At 27.7% G+C, this 10,941-nt stretch overlaps 1 protein-coding gene across 1 annotated transcript; it reads left to right on the forward strand.

The window, feature by feature from the left end:
- The first annotated feature begins 457 nt into the window (after positions 1–457).
- Positions 458–4,354, forward strand: LOC109789768 (jasmonate-induced oxygenase 2). The gene is made up of 3 exons (XM_020348803.3): positions 458–1,167; positions 1,587–1,917; positions 3,693–4,354. Exons 1-3 carry the CDS (start codon positions 671–673, stop codon positions 3,939–3,941), a joined length of 1,077 nt encoding a protein of 358 aa, XP_020204392.2. The 5' UTR covers positions 458–670; the 3' UTR covers positions 3,942–4,354.
- The last annotated feature ends 6,587 nt before the right edge of the window (positions 4,355–10,941 follow it).

Raw genomic sequence — 10,941 nt, forward strand, 5'->3', positions numbered from 1 at the left:
TATTAGCTTAAAAATAACGTGAATAATAACACTATTTTTATCGTCATTATTTTTTATATGCCATGTTCTTCTATACTTATTTTTTATCCTTAAAAAATGAGTTTCCCTTTCCCATTTTTTTTATAAAAGCTAGTAAGTTATATATATATATATATATATTTTTTTTTTAATTGAAAACAATATAAAAAACTTTTATACCGACATACATCTCATTTATTAAAAAATATGGTGTACGTGAAACATTTTTTTTAAAAAAAATATAGTGAATAAGCAGAGCCAGTAAATTCAGAACGGATACAGCTAAATTTAAATTGTTTAACGTCAACTTCAACAAGACTTGGCACCCCACCTATGCAAAAATACCCACCAAATTGTCTCATCTAATTTTTCTTTGCAGCATTCACACCTATATTAAACCCCCACGAATTCCACGTTTCATTCAAAGTCCTTATCAGCCCCCATCCCCCAATGTCCCTTCTCTCATTCCTAGCTACTTGCGCCCACCTCTCCCCTTAATTTCCCTATCACACACGTACCTCTAACTCTTACAATTATATCAACACCTTTTGTTTCTTAGTACTTTGTCACACACATGTCATATTATATATATACACGACCATGATGTACGTTGGAGAGCAAGCCTAGGAATATTAAAGTTGTAGCAAAAATCATGAATGTCAATAGCCCACAAGATTGGCCTGAGCCAATTGTTCGGGTTCAGTCCTTGTCCCAAACCTGCATAGATTCAATCCCCGAGAGGTATATCAAGCCCCCTAGTGACCGTCCATCTCCTCAACTTCATGCTGATGATGCCAATATCCCAGTTATTGACCTTTCGGGTCTTTATGGTGACCCTGATGCACGAGCCTCCACTCTCACCCAAATCTCTCAGGCTTGTAATGACTGGGGTTTCTTCCAAATAGTCAACCATGGTGTTAGCCACGACTTGATGGACATGGCTAGGGAAACTTGGCGCCAGTTTTTTCACTTGCCTTCGGAGCTCAAACAGCAATATGCAAACTCCCCAAAAACTTATGAGGGCTATGGTAGCAGGCTTGGAGTTGAGAAAGGTGCCATTCTTGATTGGAGTGATTACTATTTTCTTCATTACCTTCCCTTGCCATTGAAGAACTACAGCAAATGGCCCACTCACCCTCCCTCTTGCAGGTACAACATATTAATAATAAGAGGTTAATTAAGATTATGATTATAGATGACGATAACCATGCTTTTAAACATAATTATTATAAAATGTATTCATCAATGACGGTATAATAGTGTATGAACTATTTTCTTATATATAAACTAATAATGAATATTTTTATTATGTATCTTTGCTTCATATACGTGTGAGTTATTTTGTATTTATTGCGTTGAAATTTTCATATTAACCATTAATATAGCCGGAATCTAATATATAAGTGAAAAACAGTTTTATACAATTAGTTCTGTAAAACTGAATTAAACTTATAATATTACTTTCTTAATATGGTATATCAAAACTCACTAGGTTTGTTAGATCGTAATTAGTTCACCTATGAATTAGTAAGATGTATAAATAGGGAATAATCTTAAAATGAATGCAGGGAAGTGTGTGATGAGTATGGGAGAGAGTTGGTGAAGTTATGTGGGAGGTTGATGAAGGTTCTGTCCATAAACCTTGGATTGGAAGAGGATTTTCTTCAGAAATCATTTGGAGGAGAAGATATTGGAGCGTGCCTGAGGGTGAATTTTTACCCTAAGTGTCCACGGCCAGAGTTGACGTTGGGTTTGTCATCGCACTCAGATCCAGGTGGCATGACACTCTTACTTTCAGATGACCAAGTCCCTGGTCTTCAAGTCCGCAAAGGTGACAATTGGATCACCGTGAAGCCTCTTCCCCATGCCTTTATTGTCAATATTGGAGACCAAATTCAGGTCACTACTCTCTCTCTCTCTCTCTTCCTTTTAGAGAATGTTTCGCTAGCTACAGATTCATTTTTCATCATGCATGCATCTGCCACATGGAGGGGACATATCAAATTCAGCCTTTCATTCTTTTTTTTTTCTTTCCTTTTGTTCTTCGTCGGATTTTTTTGATGCATGTGGATGTGGCCTTTTCAATATGTTTCTGTAAACATTTTTATTTTATTTTATATATAATTCTCTTCCGTGGTTTATTTTGGAGGTAAAGTTTGCTTAATTTTAATTGCTACTTCACGTCGGAATCAAACCTTATGCATTCTTTAATCGAAGAACCCAAACGTCAAACTAATACATTTTAGTTAGTCTTTTTAAAAAATAAAATAAAATTGCACATATATGATCTCATTTTATTTATTTATACATTAATTTGGTAATAACCGAAATATATAATTAATTGCATTTTTTTAGTTTACACTTCTGACGTCAGATTAATTAGTTCAAGCCAAGGATTACGTGGTTTGTTGTTTGGTTAGTTTTCGTTAGTGTAGATTTTTTTAATGGAAATTAAATTATTAGCATAATTGTCTTGGGATACATTAATATGTCATTAACCGTAAATATATCTATATATATATATATATACTAGTAATATGATGATATATGTATATTAATTTATTATATTAATAAATTTTTTTTTACGGGAATAGAATTATTTGTTAGAATGACTGTTAATATAAACTCGTAATAAATGTTTTATACTATAAAAAACGAATATCATTAAAAATATTTTCAATTATAAATTAGTGGTAAATTATTTTTTTAATGGTGATAGTTTGATTGAAACTTGAAAGAGATCTTTATCATTAAAAAAAAAAAATTTTTACTGTCGCAGAATCAGCTCGCACACGTAAATGGATATACATTTGGCTTGTTGGCCACATAATTAAGGATAAGATCGTTCTCTTATTGGCAATTTGGCATGACATTTCTGAACGAATGATTTCATACCTTGAGTTCAATATTATGCTTTTTACCTTCCTCTTTCTGAGTTATTGTGATTGTGAAGTTCTATATATCCTCTATAGTGGCCTCGTGACCAATCATACCCTCATCATATAGAAAGCTAAGATCAATGATCTACCAATTATATGTGATGTAACTAGTACATAATTGCATTTTTTACTATGATCAAAAGACCAAACATTGCACCTAGTAAAATATTATTTCGATGATGACCATATAAGATGAAATATCTAAATTATGTTGACTATACTAAAAAAGGTTCGAGCACACTCCAATAATTGAGACTTCAACTAAAAAGTACTGTTTAGATTCCTATAATCTATCCTTGTTTAGATTCTAATAAAAAATTTCAACAAAAAAAAAAGCAGTACATCGATTAAACTCTTATGAACTTTGTGAAAATAAAATAAATATGCAAAACACATAAATCAGTGCATCACGGTATTATTTCTATCATGACTAAAAAAATAACAGAATACTACTGCATGAATTAGTGATGGTTTTTAAAAATTTGGTTATCCACAGTGCGAATGACATTAATATATTGTCATCATCATTATCTTCATATTTTTATTAAGATAAATAAATATAAATTTAAATTAATCTTATAAATTTAAATTATAATGTAAGAATTATTTTTCCCTCATATAATTTTTTTTTATCATCTTATTAATTCACCGTGGAATATTCAATGTTAGATCTTTTCTAACTTATCTGTTATCATTGTGAATGATACTAACTTAGGTTATTTTGTGTTTGGCAAGGTTGTAAGCAATGCAAACTACAAGAGTGTGGAACACAGGGTGGTAGTGAATTCAAATAAAGAGAGAGTTTCCCTAGCCTTCTTCTACAATCCCAAAAGTAACATACCCATTGGGCCAGCAAAGGAGCTGGTAAAGCCAGACAAACCTCCACTCTACACGGCCATGACCTTCGATGAATACAGGCTCTTCATAAGATTGAGAGGACCATGTGGAAAATCTCACGTCGAATCTTTAAAATCTCCAAGATGATCGATTCATGTTCAGATAATTAATCGTCCACCAAACAATCTCTGTCGTTCATATTCAGATAATGTAAATCTTGTACCTAGTCTTGTACTTGTCAAAACAATTTGCCTATTATTAGTTAAGCCACAAAACGAGGGACGATGATTGGATATTTATATAGATATATGAAATTGATGTGAAAATAAACTATTTATGCTATATATCTTCCTCCAGATTGTAATGGCTAAATTTGGGTGGTCCACAAAGATCATTCCTAGTTGAATAATTATTAGAGATTTGTGTCCCCACATTCCCAACAGATGACGGTCGCATAATTTTAGGGGGCAATATATGTATTCTGTGTATCTACTGTGTATTATGATGCGATGCTAGACAAGCCTGCTTCAAATTCAATGCACTATATATTAATTATTGAACTCCACTACTTTTTTGTTAATTCTCATTGTCATTTTAGAAGGAAAAAAAGATATTTTATTCGCAGAGTATTCTTATTAGTATAGATTTTTGTATCGACTAAAATTCTATAATTTATCACTACGGGCTTAACAATTAAAGAAGTTCTACATCAGTTATATTCAACAGCTATATATGCAACGCAGGTTTGATCCAACATATTTTAAGGCCTAAAACGAGTTTTGAAGTTTGATATTTTTGAAGATGAGAGAAAGTAGCAAGAAAATCAACAATCACCTATAAAAAATGAACTTTTAGCAAAAAATTATTATAGTAGGATTAAACCAAGTTTTTATAATGTTAGGCTTAGACAATAATTAACAAACTAAAGTTAATATTCATACAAGCGATTTATTAAGTTTTATAAGTAAAAAAAAAATATTTTGAGGGTCTAAATGCTAGAACTTGAGCAATCTTATGCTTGAATCAGCCCTGTATATATGTAAGCAGCAAGGAGAAGTGGATACAGTAACATACCGTAAATATCATTTTCTTATCTTATATATTAGATTATTTTGTAAAATTGACTTAAGTTAAAATTTCATTTTTGTAACCATCAATAAGATAAATCTAACATGCAATCAAAATTTTCATTATAGAACTTGAACGGTAAACAAACACAATACTTAATTATAAGCAAAGGTGACAAATAAATAGATTTAATATCTTTAATTTTAAATGGATGATAATAAACTAAAAATAATTTATTAATCCATTTAAATTTATTAAAAATTCACATAAAAATTTAATTCATCAAATTTATTTAAAGTAAAAAATTCATCCAAACCATTCATTAATAATTTTTTTTCTATGAATGGATATCTGATCCATCAATAAAAATAATATTTAAAAATTAAATAATTTTTATTTTAAAAATATTTTTTTTTATTTTTTATAAATTATTAAATTATTATATAGTCTTTTAAAATTTACAAGATATTTTTTTTATATTATAATAATCTTTTAAATTTTCAATCTAATAAATGTTTCATATTTGATTCAACAAAATTTTGAAAAATTAGTGAATGAGAAATTAAATAGATAGATTTGATCTATTATTAATTTTCATTATAATAAATAAATTAAGTAAATTTATTTGTGAATTGATTGAATTGAAAATAAATAGATTGATTTATTTGTCTCCTTAAATTATGAGGGCAAGATTTGAACACCACTTTGATGGAGACGGTTGTGGAGATTTCAAACACCTGATGATCTGACGACCTTTGGTAGATCCACTAGTTACCATCTGGAATAAAACCATTGACTTAGCATTATGTGATGAAATAGTAAAAAGGAAGATTGGATGGGTATATAAGAGAATGGTCACTTGAAATATATGGGTAGAGGGAGATGAATCATACAACTGAAAAGAAGTGTGATATAGTGAGAGGTATCTAGTATCTTGTCCACTGGATAAAACGGAAAAATTAAGGAAAAAAAAAAAACTTATATGGTAACTATATTGTAAATCTTTTTTTCCTTTACGCTGTGTTTGTCTATTATGAAAGAGAAAGAATGAAGATAATGAGGAGAAAAAAAATTAAGAAATAATTTTATTGGTTTGTTTAATAAGAAATGAGTTATAGCCAAAATTTATAGGTGTGAAATTTATGTCTATAATTTTTTTTGCAAAAATGAGTAAAACTTGGAGGAAAGATCAAAATTATTTTATTTTAACAATATTATCTTTCAAAACGTGGACTCCTTTATCAGAATGGGTACGTAATAACTTTTATTCGAATGGTTTGTCTTCTATTTAAATGACTTAGATTTATTCAAATATGTGGATCCTTTTATTCGGATGTCTTATACTTTATTTGAATGATTTGTTTGATATTTGAATATATACATGGATGCTTTATTTGAATTTGTATTTTTTTTATTTGAATATATTCATTTTATTCAAATTATTTGCTTTATTGGAATGTGATTGACTTGTTATTCAAACGGGTTCTTTTATTTTGAGATTTTATTCACGTAAATATATTGTTTATTGGAATAAATAACAATTTCACTAATGTAACAAAAAGGTAATATTATAATTTTTTTATTAATTATAATTTCTTTCCTCTTCATTCATTCAAATCAAACAATTTCATAATATTATTTCTCTTCTATTTTTTACTTAATTCTCTCAAACTAAATAACCTTATTTTCAAATAGTTGTTTTTTTTTTCTTTTTTATTTTATTTTATAGTTTTACACCTTTTCTGGTACACCAGTACATCCTCAAACCACTTCAGTGATGCCTTTTAAATGCAAATCCTCGATGATCCACTACAGTAAGCAGACAATAAAAGTATATAGTTTATAATAATAAACATCTCTCAACTCCAAAAAGGCATCCATGAAATTAATTTTATCTTTTGAATATTATTTGGGTGGGAATGGGCGGTTGCAGATTCTCAAAGAATAGTATAATGACAGAAGGAGATTATCTGGATGATTGTCTTCAGTTAATTGGATTATATTTTACAACAATGGATTCATGAATCAGACTAGATTTCTCCAACTAGCTAGCCAGTAGCCAATGTTGAACCAGACTGTTCAACAACGTGGGATAATGCTCCTATCTTAGTATTCACAAAAGTTGTCCTTAATTAAATGCCTGCCTAATTAATAAATGTCACCTGTGACCTTTATCTCGCAACAAAACTATACTCCCTCCATTTTTTTTCGTAGTCATTTTGTCAGAGTTTGTTGTTTTTTTTTTCATTGTCATATTACTAAAATTAATAAGTTATTAATTTTTTTTTCCAACTTTACCCTTAATAATTAATACATGTTTCCTGAACAATGTGTGTATTTATTTTTAATATCTACCTAATTTTTCTCTAACTACTCATATAAAGTTAATGTTCATTTATAAGAGCAATATGTTCCCAACAAAATACTATAAAAAAACAAAAAATTGGACAACTATTTAATGGAATAGTTCAACAGTCTAAAAAATGTATAAAAAAAAGGTAAAATAGGAAAGTAAGTAATAAATATTTGTGGAAACTAAATTATTAATGATTTCTTTAATTCCCGTGTAAAACCTTAAATAACTATATGAAAAAAAATGAAATGGAGGGAGTAGTAACTATTATGTTGAATATTCTAGAGCCCCTTCATGCTCAATAAGTCAGCATTGTCAACTATTTATAAGGGTTTTCACCATAAAGAAACATTCAATCGCTACAATTTTTTTAATCACGTGCTTCAAACTGTTCAACTAGCTACTGACACATTTTGTCTAATTTCAAAAGCCCACTCATGTTGTCTCGTAGTGAAAGTGAGTCACCCTAATCTGGAATTGTTCATTTGGGATTACGTACCATGATAGGGTCGTTTAATTGGTTTGAAACTTTTCTTTGCAAGAAAATTATTTAAAGAGGGAAAGTCATGCCACAAACTCTTGTACAAATTTCGTTATATGAAATATTTACAAATTTTTGTTTATGATTATTTTTTGTTAAAAATCAAACCAATCAAAATAGTTTTATTAATGAAATAACATAAACAGAACCAAAATTATAAAATTAAGGCATTAATTTTTATCATATATGTCGTTGGCATGATTTGAAATCTTTGAATTTGGTGAACTCTAAATGGTAGTTTAACGTCTGCATCATGGCATGAAATTGCGGGACAAATCCATGGTAACATTTCTATCGTCTTTTCAAATAAGAAAAGTATTAGAGTTAATCATATATATTATTAGACTAAAGTTTTTTATATTAATAATTAATTAAATTTTTTAATTATATCATGTTATTATACAAATATTTATTTTTAACAGTGATATGATATAATTAAAAGATATAATTAATTATCAATATAAAATTTTTTTACATTAATAATATATAAATGATTAACTCAAAATATTATCACCTATTTCACTAAAAAAAGAAAAGAAAAGAAAAGTATTATCACACCTTTGGATTCTGTCAAGGTTTATTTACGAAAATTAAGATATGACAGCGATATGTTAATTAACTATATTTTGTATGTGATGTCGTGAAATGTCTCTAATATAGGTGCTTGTAGGTGCCTAAGCAAAGTCTGAAAAGGTAATGGCACTGCCATATATGAACAACATATTTGCATAATTTTCGTCGCATTTAATTATATCAATCACGATCAAACGGAGAGAAAGAGGTCACAACACGAGTTTAAATTTTATTATTTTTAATAATATTTTTTCTTAAATATAAGGTTCATTGAATAAATGGTTTGCTAACTGGTCGTTGTCTGAAATTTAGCCATTCAGTCGCATTAGAAAAGTCACATCATGTAAGTAATTGATTGGTAAAAGGTCATTTCATTACATACCCTACGGGAAACACAGCACATGCACCGATGGAGTGGCCAAATTTTAATGTAAAAGACAAGGCATTATTGATATATGGCTTATATTAGGGATGGTAACTACCGTATTGGACAAAATAAGTACATAAGGATTCAAACCAATTCAAATTACAATTATGTGTTAAGTTTCGGTTTGCTATTCTGTTAAAAATAAGACTCAAACAAGTTATGGATTTCAATCGATAGGATCGATCAAATGAAGAGGTTGGACTATATCTACAAAAATTTATATTCGAACTCTATTATTCTCATTATACCTTTAATATATATATATATATATATATATATATATATATATATATATATATATAAAGTTGATTGGTAAAATATTCAGAACGTTAAACTTTGTATAGTTGATGGATTAATTAGAGATATTTTAAGAAATATATTATTAATTGAGACAAAAATAGTTAAAATTTATTTATATTTAAAAATATATGTCTTTTTTATAATAATAGAGAACCAAATAAATATAAAACAATAAAATAACAAAAACAGTAAATAAATTAAAACAAGGATTGGGTCTACAAAAGGGGCTAATTAATCTCCTACAATATAATGAATTAAGGTTCAAATTTTTGAGAGAAGAAATATCTACATTTTTTTTTTATAAATATATTTATTTAATATCTGATGACTATAATGTAACGAATTGTGGTTCAAATCTCACTACTAGAAAAGTGTTATTTTTTTGCAAATTTTCTTGCAAAAAAATATTTGCAGAAAATTTTTGCGAATTTTCATGCAAAAAAATATTTGCAGAAAATTTTTTGCGAATTTTCCTACAAAAAAATATTCGCAGAAATTTTTTGCGAATTTTCCTACAAAAAATAATTTACAGATATTTCTTACAAATTTTGCTACAATTTTAATAATCATGGGGAAAAAAATTTCATGGTAAAAATTTGCAGAAAATATTGTAAGAATTTTATTTTGTTTCTTGCAGATTTTCTTGCAAAAATAAATTTGCAAGTAATGTTTACTAAATGGTAGAAAAATTTTGCAGGTAACTTTTCCTGCGGATTTTCTTGCAAATTTTAATTCGCAGGAAAAATAAAAAATATATTTAAATTAATAAGATTAATATTTTAAAAAATCTTCAAGTCCCACATCGATTGAAAATAAAACAATTAAAGAGTATATAAGTTGGAATAACACTTACCTTACAAGTAGAATTGTATGGTTGAGTGTTAGACTTGTAATCTACAATCTTAGAATTTAAAAGATTATGTATGAGGCATGAAAATAAAAGATTATGAATTCTTAAAATATAGAATTTATAATAATTTTTTTTAATTTTTTCGTAAAAAATATTCCTGCAGAATTTCTTGCGAAAAAATTCGCAGGAAAGTTTCCTGCGAATTTTCCTGCGATTTTTTTTTTTGCAGGAAAATTTCCTGCAAATTTTTTTTTGCAGGAAACTTTCCTGCGAATTTTTTTCGCAGGAAATTTCGCAGGAAAATTTCCTGCGAATTTTAAAATTCGCAAAAATATATTATCCACGAAGGTATTACCTGCAAATAAAATTTCGCAGAAAAATTTGCAAGAACAACGTTTCCTGCAAATTTTTATAAAAAATTCGCAGGAAAAGTTGCATGTAATAAGAGAAATTCTAGTAGTGTCTTTGCTAAGAAAAATATTCACATTTTTTTAATTTCGTAAATATCTTCATTTAGTGTTTGATGGTGCTTTAAACAACATTATCTCACCAAAAGATGATACGATAGAAAAAATAATATATATATATATATATATATATATATGTGCATTAATATTTAACTTAGAAATATTCTCATTTAACTTATCTAAAAGTTTAGGTATGTAAATTAATGTTAATTTATAAATGAGTTTAATTAATCTTATATTCATTTAAAAATTATAAAATTGATAAGTGATTTATAAATAATTATAAGACAATAAAATACTGAGATAAAATGAATTCAACTTCTTTCTTGAGTTGAAATTATAGCTTGCTTTTATAGAAATTGTCTCATCTAACTTATCCAAAAGTTGGGGTATGTAATTTTATTTTAATTTTTAAATTAGACTCAATTCATTTTATCTTTTTAATTATTTTCTTCTAGTAGTTATGGAGAAATTAATTCAAATATGGTCTTTATAATTTTTTAAAATATATTTAGTTATGTTAGTCTATTGATTTTAGTTTGTATATGAATTAAAAGAAGTGATAATT

Source organism: Cajanus cajan, chromosome 9, assembly GCF_000230855.2.
Source record: "Cajanus cajan strain Asha chromosome 9, NIPB_CcT2T_4, whole genome shotgun sequence".
NCBI classification, from domain to species: domain Eukaryota; kingdom Viridiplantae; phylum Streptophyta; class Magnoliopsida; order Fabales; family Fabaceae; genus Cajanus; species Cajanus cajan.